The 12,263-nt window shown below is 31.2% G+C and overlaps 1 protein-coding gene across 2 annotated transcripts; it reads right to left on the bottom strand.

Annotated features, from left to right (window-relative positions):
• Positions 1-4,560: 4,560 nt before the first annotated feature.
• LOC107866849 (probable nucleoredoxin 2) lies at positions 4,561-8,499 on the bottom strand. 2 transcript variants are annotated; one of them, XM_016712851.2, is made up of 4 exons: positions 8,103-8,499; positions 5,886-6,392; positions 5,144-5,474; positions 4,561-5,048 (listed from the first exon to the last, which is right to left on the bottom strand). In XM_016712851.2, exons 1-4 carry the CDS (start codon positions 8,304-8,306, stop codon positions 4,759-4,761), a joined length of 1,332 nt encoding a protein of 443 aa, XP_016568337.2. In that variant the 5' UTR covers positions 8,307-8,499; the 3' UTR covers positions 4,561-4,758. The 2 variants fall into 2 exon arrangements, with proteins under 2 accessions (XP_016568337.2, XP_016568338.2); XM_016712852.2 differs by having other exon boundaries at positions 8,063-8,354.
• Between the last annotated feature and the right edge of the window lie 3,764 nt (positions 8,500-12,263).

Genomic DNA, 12,263 nt, shown 5'->3' with positions numbered 1-12,263 from the left:
CATATATACACATTCTGTGGCTGGTACAACCTGACATAAAAATAAAATAATATTTATGTAATAAAAATACATATGCAGAGTACATTTTTACAGAGCAGCCAAATACATATGCAGTTGTTAGTAATTTTCAATACAACAATATACATATGCAAAATATATATTATGTATTTTAAATGTTCATATATTTTATGTTTTATATCTTTTCATTTATTTACAACTACATGAAAAGTATTTTCACATTGATACTTTATGCATTTTATCCTTTCATATTTATGTTTTCATAATTTAAATTTTCACAAATCAAAAAGGTCATACCGTCATACGGGTACACAAAGCCTCGTTCTCACTGAGTATGTCATTAAACTTTCCAATGAGTGTTGTGAAAGTATAGGAAGCCTCTGCCTATTTGCACAATTCCATTTTGCAAACAGTAATTGAACTTTCTCAAGAAAGTCATAAATTGGCAATTCTCTAGCTGATACAAGCACTCCATTTATTGACTCTGCAATATTTGAAGTCAAAGTCCATCCTTTCTGAACTGTTGCATACGACCTAGCCCACTTTTTGTGACCGGCCAATTCCAAATATATCTTCACCCTCATATCAGTTGCCTCAACTTTTTTCATTAACATGTGAAATTCTGACTTTGAATATGATTTGGCCATTGTATAAAATATCTCCGACAATGCATCGTGTGACTTTCTGTAAAGTTTTCTCACATTGCCCCATAGAGGTCACATACATGCATAATATGGAACATCTCCATACACATCACCAACAACCTTTATGATGCTTGGATTCCTATTAGACACAACACACATGTTTTGTCTAACCCCGTACGCTTCCTTTAGATTCTCGAAGAACCATATCCAAAATGCATCATTTTCAGAATCAAGCACACCATATGCCAAAGGAAATATATGACCTGTATACATAATTCATAATTTTCAGAATCAAGCACAACATATGCCCAAGAAAATATATAACCTGTACATATTAAAAAAAATCTGCACAGGCCGATTTAAATACATTTAGGAACTGCATATGTATTTATTACAATATAGTTCAATTAAAATGTATATTTTATCCACCAGAAATTGTATCAATTACATATAATAAAATTTACACCAACCTCACTATCAAACATAATCAATTTTACATGTTTCATTCAGAAAACTTTGAACATATATCTAATTATATACACATATGTATATATGAATTGGATATATGTATTTTTCAACTCTACAGCAGAAAGCTAAAAAAAAATACAACCAGTTATAGTAATTAAATGATACTAACCTGCTCCATCCGTTGTACATGCTGTTACAAATGCTCCAGTATACATTCCTCTCAGATGACTAGCATCAACAACTACGACTGGTCTACAATGATCAAATCCTTTAATGAATGCATGTAGAGCGATAAATACATACAAGAACGCATTATCATCTGTCTTCTTCATTCTTATAGGTGAATCCGGATAGGTAGTATTCAGAACATATAAGTATGATGGCAGTTTCCCATAAGATGTTGATGGCTTACCCCCTCAATTCTTCTAACGCTCTTTCCTTTTCCCTCCAACATAAAGTGTATGTCAAATCCATACCAAAATCTTCCTTCATGTCATTTTTTATTTTCGTCGCACTGTATTTTCTTTTGTGGTTTTTGAATTTCTGTTTAACCATACCACCTATCAACGTATTAGTTGCATGCACCTTTTGGATAGATATTATCCTTCATTGGGCATGTATGTTGAGGTATGAATTCTCTTATTCTAAACATTCTTGTTTCTCCTATTCCTGATGCACGCATTAAAAACTCACAGTTTCTTGATTTGCAAAACAAAGTATACCTGCACGCAACATAATTTATTACATTAAAAATACATATCCAATCTAATATTAAACAAGATCTGAGAGATATAGAATGTACGTACGTTTTCTTGCTTGACCTTTTACTGCGCGTTTGAAACTTCTCCCTAATTGAATAGTCCTTCATGACTGACTTTAAAATTCTTTTTCTCAAGTAAACCTGGTCTTCCTCAACATGCTTATGATGTGGGTCTGAGATAATCACCTCAACAGGATCCATCTCAAAAACATCTAAAGCTTCTGTATTTTCACAAACCACCAAAGCTCCTTCATTTGTTGTATTTATCACTGTTTCCAAGTTGTTACAGTTGATTTCTCTTTCATCAACACATATAGATGAACTTGCCAAGTTGCTCCCTACAACTTTATCCAAAATGCTTACATATAAAGGAAGACAATTCATGTCTTGTAACAGCTTTTTCTGCAATATAAACACTTTTAAACCCATATCGTTATGTATTTCTATCTGTCTTGCATTAGGAGTGATTCGATATTCCACTAGAATACGTTTGATGGTTAAATCCACACTTAAGTGAGATGTCAAAACATCGTGCAGCTCAACGAATGTGGTTGATGTGCTCAACAGTATAGCATCAGTGACATATTCTTCGAAGTTCTTTTCGTACGTCCATCGACCAGAGTGCTTCACAAGGACTGGTATGCTTCCCATTTCTAAAATACAAAATACACAAACTATTTGATCAAACGGAAGTAAAACAGACACCAAACATATTATCACATATACACTTATACTCTCAAATTCCCACAAGCAAAACAAAAATACATATGCAGTGTTTACATATATCGCATATAAAATACATATGCAGTGTTAAAACTAAGCATATCAAAAAAATACATCTGGAGCATAACTAATTTGTAATTTGATATGTTACATACAAATTTGTCAAATATCCCTTCTTATAACACGCACTTTTCAGATTTACGTGCAAACAAAGATACACAACCAACATCTCAATTAAAAAAATACATACACACAAGATTACCTTAAACTAAAATATTTTTGCAAATATACATTTATATATCAAAATTCCTACAACAAAATAAAAAACACATATGCACCATTACCATTAACAATATCAAAAATACATATGCAGTGTTATCATTAAACACATCAAAAATACATATGGACGAAGATATTTTATACTTTTATCTGGGTTCATGGAATATCGTCAACTTCAACAGAAACATTCGTTCAATCAATTATCTAGTATTTCAAAAAAAAAAAATTGAATGTATTTCAATTCGAAAGTTGTTTACAATTATTCTATTTTTAAAACAATCAATATAACAACAAACGATCATAAAAAATAGAGTCGAATACTGACTTTTTTTCCCATTGAAACAACTTTAAAGATGAAATTTGCAACAGATACTTGAATTCCAATTTTACTGCTGCCTTGATTATAACTCTAATTTGTTTTATAATTTTTTGACATACAAATTAACGACGACAACCAAAACTTGATAAGCACATCAGTAATGGTTAAAAAAAAAGTGAACTGAATAGCAATAATGGTTATGTACCTTGAACAACAGTAATGGTTGAATTTTCAACTGACAGTTGAATTCAAACAAATATAACAGATGAATCAACAATTGAATTTGATTCAATCGAATAACTGCTTCGTTTTGCAGTTGTTGTTAATTTCGCATAAGAATCAGTTCAATTTGATTAAGCAATACAGGGTTGGTTTAGAAGAAATTGAAAAAAAAAATATGCAGTTGTTAATGGTGAAAAACTGAAATTGAATTATTTGATTATAACGGATGTCACGTTTTTTTAAGTGTTTTAAATGGAAAAGGAATCAACATATTTACTTGATTGCTAATTATATTATATATAGTTCAACTAATTTCAGTTAATTTAGTGCAATAATTTTTTTTGTAGATATATTTTTACAGCAACATTTTTAAAAAATACAAAATAAAAGTTGCTATAAAATGTAATAATGAAACTGTTGCTATAAAATTAGTAATTAGGCTCTTAAGTATGTTACTTGTGAATTTTATACAACCATTATAAGGGTCTCTAATGATTTTTGGGCTATTCCGTTCGTTGCTCTAACGTGTTGAATTAGAAGATAAAATTCTTTCATATATCATAACAATCAAATTGCTAATATTATCTCTAGATATGCCAATTTCAAGTCAACTTAAGTCAAAACTTATCGAGCTACTAACTTTAATACTCTTGCTGTGTTTGATGGGGAAGGAAAATGCTTTCTTGAAAAATATTTTTTAAAAAAATAAGTAAATTATTTATTTATTTTTTGCATTTGTTTCATAAATATTTATATATAATCTCGGCGGATCTACCCTTTGCCGGGGGTTCACTCCTTCGACGAAAAATTATGCTATATATGCATGGTTAAAATTATTTTTTATATATAAATATTAGATGTTGAACCCCTTCGGTTAGTTCGTATGTTAACTTATGAACCCCCTTTGTGAATATCTTGGCTCCGCCACTGCCAACAGGGGCGGACCTATGTTACAACTTTGGCATCAATATGTGAGTTCGAATCTCCCAAATACTCACGACTCTTAGATCCTAGATCCACCAGTGGGTGTCAGGTGGTGGGGATGTTCATCAGTCATCACAATAGCAGAAAGAATGATAAAGACTCGTCCTGGAGTATAATAAGGACATTTTTATGTACATTTGTGATTTTGCAAAGGCTCATATCTGATAAATGTTCAAACCAACAAGAAGTCATGAAAACAATAAACATAAGCCCATTAAAATCCACAGTAACTGGTCAGTAAGACACACTTTATACCCAATTATATTATACATAAGGTATCCTTTTACCTGTTTATCTCATACCTACATAACATGTAAGAACATTAAGATCAGCTCAAGAACTTAGTTATCTGGGCCGCGGCACACGGGTTTCACACACTTGGGATGTACCTCATAGCCACACTCAAGGCATTGGTAAGCCCATCCATAGCCCTGTTCATCACAATCACAACAGATGAACGCTCCACCTCCATGGCCTTCTGGCACTAAAGTGAGTTCATGTCGATGGCCCGAGTGAGTTTCTGTCTTTGGAAGGCCTTTTGCTATTTCATCCATTTGCTTCTCTAATATCCCTACTCTCGTCTTTGTGAATGGGTAAGCATTCTCCTTATACAAGTTGACGAGGCTCCTACCTGTCGAGACATAATTTTAAAGTAAATGAAACACCTGTTCCGCCTAAAAGCTTAAGCTTTCGAATGAGATGGCAACACTTGATAAAACTATGTACCTTGTTTGGTTACCGTTTTACCATCAGGGCCCAATACCACTAGGCTCGGAATCCCTCGGATATCAAAATACTTAGCTAGAGCTTTGATTGTTGGATCATCGAATGGGATTGCCAGCCAAGGCATAGTCTCAAAATATGTTGCGAACTCCACTTGGTTATGGTCACTTGATACAAACACTATCTCGAAATCTTCCTCCTCCTTTCCCTCTAGTTGCTGCTTAATCTTTTCGTAGACTGAAACTAACCTCGGCGTAAATTTTTTTGCAGGAATGCACCATTGTGCGGAGAAGTAAAGTCCAACTGTTTTCCCCTTTAAAGAAGCAACAGGTACCTGCAAAAGAAAAACGTATAGAAAGCATGCAAACAAAATTGGTGAATACTTTATCGTAACATCGGTATACTTCTACAAGATTCACTACATTTTTTCACTTGTAGTGTAAACATAGTTGGACTAATTGGGCAAACAGGCTGGTCTATAACGGGTTAAATTGGGTTTTGCCCAAGTACAGCTCATGCAAAACAAGTTAAATTTTGTGCGATTTGGGAAGGTCGCGTGTTTCTGTTTAAAATTTACCTCCTCATTATAACACACTTCATTTTTTTTTAAACAGTATCGCACTTACATCATCCTAATAACTATTTTCATAACGACCAACTTTTAAATATCTTGAATATGCATCGTGTGTTGATATATGAAGGCACTATGTTCCGCTATCTATACATGTACGAAAGACACACTTGCCTGTTTAGAACTAGGATGCCCCAAAAGAAAATCTCTGGCTTCGTGTGTTAGCAAACTGCTCAAGGTCTGGCTGTCATGTTTCTCCTTCTCCTTCTCTCGTAACTCCTCCAACCTTTCTCTGGTAAACGGAAAAGCTTGCACTCCATATCGATACACGAGTTCAACTCCGTCTTTAATAACTGCAGAGTCTAATTTGTTATCGTTAGGTTGTAGAATTACCAAACAAGGGATACCTTCTACATCGAATTTTTGGGTAAGAGCCCTCCTTGTTTCCAAATCAGAGAATGGAATTGCAAGCCAAGGCATTGATGACCTATAAGCATTGAAGGCATTTAAGTCTTCATCGGACGAAACAAACACAATTTCAAAACCGAGATTGACATTGCTGCATTCCTTAAGTTGCTGGTACACGTTAACTAGCAGGTTTGTAAACTTCGTACATGGTGAATACCAGTTAGCTGAAAAGTAAAGGCCAACAACTTTGCCCTCGAGTTCTGAAACTTTCACCTGTGTAAACACAACCACTATCATAAAATTATGTGAAGTACACATAATATTATTCCAATGGAGCAGAAAATAAAATCATCAAACCGAGTTTAAGGATGAAACACACATATATGAGCCTTCTACATGAACAGAGAACCGGCAACTACATAAAAGAGGATGCTATCATATCTGCCTAAAGGCAGCCCGGTGCACTAAAGCTCCCGCTATGCACGAGGTCTGGGGAAGGGTGGGACCACAAGGGTCTATTGCACCCAGCCTCACCTAACATTTTATGTAAGGGGTTGTTTCCACGACTTGACCCCTTGACCTCCTAGCCACATGGAAACAACTTTACCCGTTAATCCACGGCTCCTCTCCTACCATTATATCTGCCTATAGCGCAAAATTTAGGATGCTAACAAATTGCAGAGAGTGCCATACAGCTAAACAATGTCTTGAGTTGCAACTTTCCCAAAAGATAATTGCCATACAAAAGATTTCCAATCACATTAGTCCATCTACTATTACTTCGCGGCACCAACATGTCCTAATTCAAATCGTCTGCTTTTGCCTTCAACGAAAGTGTATTGGAATTCAAGATCTACATTCGTGCGTGCTTTCTCAAGTGCTACTTAGAATTCAGAACATAAAGATTATAACTTGCGCATAAACAAGTTACTCCCTCGAATCAATAGTAACTATTAGGCTTCTCATCATATGCAGTTTCCAAATATGAAATTTTGTTTCATAAAAACTTGAAATATGTGTGTGAATTCGAGTTAATGTCCCGAACCAAATGGTGGGATAACTAATTGTGGGACTAACTAATATCTTTAACCAAATACAAGATAAAACAATCCTTCATTTTATCCGAAACTTTTTTTTTTCCGTCCGGCGCCTGCACTGGAGTCCCAACTAATCCGGATCACGCGTTGCAGGGCCCATTAAGGTGGCAGCGCTCCTAACAGAGTTTTCTCCATACCCAAGATCGAACCCTCGACCTCCCCCATCCACTGCATCACAACCCATTTTATCCGGAAATTATTATCTCTTATCACTCATACTAAACAACCCCATAGTTTAATCTGTACAGAGAACAAAAAAGTAAATATACATCACATATATATAAACCCCTTAAGTCTAACTCTGCCATATATTTATTAAATATTTAGATCCTGACAAATAATAAAAATATATCACAGTTGAAACAGAGATTAAACAAATAAAGTTTCAGAAATTTGATTACAATTCAAAGTGTGTTTGTAATTATTTTGTTCTACTTTATTAGACATGTTCCAATATAAAGAAAAAAAAAAAACAAATTGCCTTGCTTCTAAATCTTAAAACTCCAAGCATCTTGGATTCCTCTTATCCTAGTAGGCTAGTACTACAAGTGTTCACGATTTGGTTAAAAATCGATCCAAACTGAACTATATTAATCAAACACAAGAGTGTCTATAATTGCACATATCAAGCTCGAAGATTCTATGTTCGGATTCATGGAAAATAAAACACACTCCCTCCATTTATTAGTTTTACTTGGCCTCTATAATCTATATTAAAAATAATTGCTTCAATTTATAAAAGCAAGATAATTTTATTTAATTTTTTCTCTTTCGATCCTTAGTAAAAATAACTACATACATGAAGTAATAATAGTTAGAGTTTCAAATAACAGTAATAAGAAATACCTCTAAATCAACTAAAATGAATAAGGAAGTAGCTAGGCACCTGATCTCCAGCTGAGGAGAGAAGAAAATCGCCATGTTTAGATGCTAAAATAGACAAATAATCAACACCAGAAGCAACATGAGAATGATAATTTTGTGAAGAAAAAGAGTGATAAACAGGAACAAAGCTATTGTCAATTTCTTCTTCTTCTTCTTCCTCCTTCATACTAGTGCTACTAATATTCTTCTTCTCCAATTCCTCCATTTCTTTTTTGCCAATCTCAAAACTATTTCTCTCTCACTATTTTTCTTTTTCTCCCTCTTTAAAGCTTTTATAGTAATGATGAGTGTGATATTTCACAGTTTGAGTAGGTGTTTGTATTCTTTGGAAAGCTATAAATTATAATTGTACAGTACTCCGTTCATTTCATTTTACTGTCTCTATATGCAAAATTGATGTTTCAATTTATTAATTTCTAACAAATTAAAGAAGCTTTATTATCTTTTTTTTCATATTAGTATTACTACTATCTCCCTTCTATTTTATGTATTGATATTTGATTAAGTACGAAATTTAAAAAATAAGTGAATACTTTATAAAGTTTATAAAATTATTTTAATATGTACTTTTAATTATTTTTTCTTAATAAATGAGATCTACTAAAGATAAAATGAGAATGATATCATTAAATACTTAGCAAATAAGAAAAAATAATATTTTTCTTAAGATGAATTAAAAATAAATAAAGCGGAGGAAGTATTAAATAGTCATATATGAAGTACTAATAAAAGTTAAATTTAAATTTATAATTGAAACTTTCTTGTAAATGGTGTCAAATTATCAGAGATAAGTGTTCTTAAATTATGATTAAAATTATTACGATGTATTTTAATTTTACAAAAATTTTACTATCTTAGCATATTTTTATTATTCTTTTATGCTGATATGATATTTTTATTATATAAAATAAGATTCATATTAAAGATATTATGTCAATTAAAAAAATTAATAAAAAATATTATGTCAGGTAAAAATATATTAAAATTAATTTAAAAAATAATAGAACTCTTATAAAACTAAAGAGTGTCGTAATAAATTTAGTAATAGTTGAAAGAACGAAATGCTTTACTCAATTAATATGAACCAGATGGAGTACTTTTTTTTTTTTTGTTTCCCATTTGGTATACGATATTTGTATTGAATTCGATTAATTTAAATTCGTGTTGCATTAATTTTTTATTCAGTATTCGATATACATATTAGAATTTGATTTTTAGGAGTACTTTTTTTTTGTTTCCCATTTGGTATTCGATACTTGTATTGAATCAGACTAATTTGAATTCGTATCACATTAATTTTTTATTCAATATTTGATATATATATTAGAATTTAATTAATTTAAATTTATGTTGTGTAGGATCTCATTCAGAAAGAAACATTTTCTATTAAAAATTTAAATCTAAAATCTCTAATTAAGGAAGAAATAATTTTTCGTGGTCGGATGGAGTACTTACTACTTCAACCTAGCTAGCGTGAAAGCCATGTGTTTTTTATTTTTCTGTCTCTTACCTATCTCTTAGCAGTACGTGCATAGCTGTTTATAATTTAACACGTAGTAGCATTTTATTTTCTCTCTCCTCTTAAGTTTCTCATCTTTATCATCACCAACCACAATATACTTTCTATATTGTGAGCCGTGATTAGGAGTGGGCATTTGATATTTCGTTAGATATTTTTAAAATTTAAATTTAATAGTTAATATTTGAATATAGATATTATATATCATATTTATAAATATTAGTTCAGTAATTTTATCATTGGTAAATTAAATTTTAGTTTGATATGATATTTGGTAATATTATATTAAAGTTGGAGATGCATAAATGTATGTTTAAACTTCAAAAAATATATTTATTAAAAACCTTTTTTAATATTTTTTTCATTGTTTTTTACGAATATATTATCAAAGTTGAAGAGATTCTTTGGATTACTAATATTATTGTCTATTGAATTGGTTAGACACACACACATATATATATCAAATACGATATTCGATAAATACAAAATACCAAATAGTATTAATATCCGGTACCAAACTCAATCTCGAGTACTGAAATGTTGAAATTTTACTCCAAAAATATCATATTGAATTACCGAATACCAATTACCAAATTTTTCTGATTTGATTCGCTAATTTGATTTTTGATATTTTATGCTCGGATTTGAGAAAAGCGAGATATACTCAAACTTTATTTGTATTTTTTGATAGGTTAGAAAGTTGTTTTTCATGAATTATTATCAATAGTGATCATAATGACCTGAGGAAGGTAATTCTTCATTGTAATAAACAACGATAAATATTATTGGGTCAAAAAAACACTTTTCATGAAATGATTTGAAAGAAATTAAGGGTAAAAATTATGATTGAAAATATTGAAGAAAGAAGAGTAATGATTGGACAAATACATTAATGTGGTGCTTTATGTGTTTTGACATTCAAAGTTCAAATCAATAATTTAAAATATATTTTTTTATCAAATTGACATGAAATGACTTTGCAATTTGTTGTTGTTTTTTGAATAATTTTTTGATATTTAAATTTTGATTAAATATTTAATTGGTCTAATTTAATTTAACTTTAAAAATTAGTTAAGTCAACTTTTAAAAAATTAAATATGTCACGTATGTTGAGAGGAATTAAGTACTATTATTTTTTATTCGTCTGATATAAAAGAACATTTTCACGTTGGTAAATAACTAAGTTTATATTCCTAATTTGATGATATGTATTTAGAGACAAAAAATATTATAGCAAGTTTGATATTAAGTTCATAAATTTCAAAACTCATATAGTCACAAAAATATTATGACATATTTAAGATCATAAGTTCTAAAAGTACTTTATTTCTCATAAATTGCAACCAATAAAATAGTTTGGCAGCTATCACCTGCATAATTTTATAATTTTATGAGTTAAATTAATCAAATTGTTTAAATAATTAGATGTGAAATGAATTATTAAATTTTTAATCATTTTAACATAGATTTCAAACATGGGATACTACTGCTAATTTCAAGTCTCAAACTGGACCAGTTATGGATAGTGTGACGAAATTAATTTACAAGTAAATAAATTAATAATGCTAACCATATCTTATTTTGCCCAAAGAAGAAAATGATCATTAGTCTCATCATTAGTTACTTGACGTAATTAATTAATAAGTGGTTTACTTAATAACAAGTCAATCCACTAAACATTTTTGTAATTGTTTAATTTGGCCACGTATAAGTAAACTAATTTAAAGAAGAAACTTAGCACTTTAGAATTTCGTGGTGTTTACGTAATAAATTGCTCTTTATTGGTAAAAAGATGAGGACACTTGTCTCCTTTTTCCATCTCTTTCTTTCTTTCTTTCACATTTTTAGTTGAAAATAACACTTTAACATTTACTTCCTTCCTTTAAGTTGATTAACATGTTTTGACATACCAACAGGAGTTATAGGGCAGCGGATGAGGATACTTCACCCTTAATCAAAGGTCGAAGGTTTGATTCTGGGCATGAAGAAAACTCTATTGGGAGCGCTACCTCTGAATAGGGCCCTATCCGGCGCGAATTCGAATTAGTCGAACTCCAATGCGGATACCAAATACCGGATGGAAAATCAAAAAACACGTTGACATGACATAAATTTAAGAAAATAAAAATAATTTTACATCTATTATCTTCAATTAAAAATATGTCAAAGACTTTTGAATCTTCTCAAGATCAACTAATACAAGGAGGTTGTTAGAGTTGTGATCTGAATTTTGTTGATCCGGCCTGAAAGTTTCACAGTGCGACTCATGTTTGTGATTTTCAATGGGATCTATCTCTGCCCGTGGTTTTCTCGCAAGGGTTCCACGTAAAGCTGCTGTGTTGTTCTTATTTTTCTTTTATTTGTGATTTGCTTTATTCTGTCCGAATCTAACAGAGGTTAACAACCAAAATACTAACAAACTTAATTTTAACCAAGTGGTGCAACCACACCTTATGCTTAGGGGTGACGTTGATAACCTTTTCACCCAAAAAAAATACATTGTTTAACTAGATTGAAATTTTAGTTCCGTGTGTATATATTATATGCCGAATTCTCTTATTTATAGTGTGTGTTTATTTAGTATGTAAGTATATATTTTGACACCTACTAATGAAATTTGTTCCACTAATGTTATAATATATC

This window comes from Capsicum annuum, chromosome 4 (genome assembly GCF_002878395.1).
Source record: "Capsicum annuum cultivar UCD-10X-F1 chromosome 4, UCD10Xv1.1, whole genome shotgun sequence".
NCBI lineage: Eukaryota > Viridiplantae > Streptophyta > Magnoliopsida > Solanales > Solanaceae > Capsicum > Capsicum annuum.
This window is presented reverse-complemented; position numbering and strand designations above follow the sequence as displayed.

Coding starts and splice junctions, on each gene's coding strand:
- LOC107866849 (XM_016712851.2), bottom strand. CDS start 8,306: ATGGAGGAATTGGAGAAGAAGAATATTAGTAGCACTAGTATGAAGGAG. Junction 6,393..8,102: donor TCTCCTCAGCTGGAGATCAG/GTGCCTAGCTAC, acceptor GTGTTTACACAG/GTGAAAGTTTCAGAACTCGA. Junction 5,049..5,143: donor TAAAACGGTAACCAAACAAG/GTACATAGTTTT, acceptor ATGTCTCGACAG/GTAGGAGCCTCGTCAACTTG.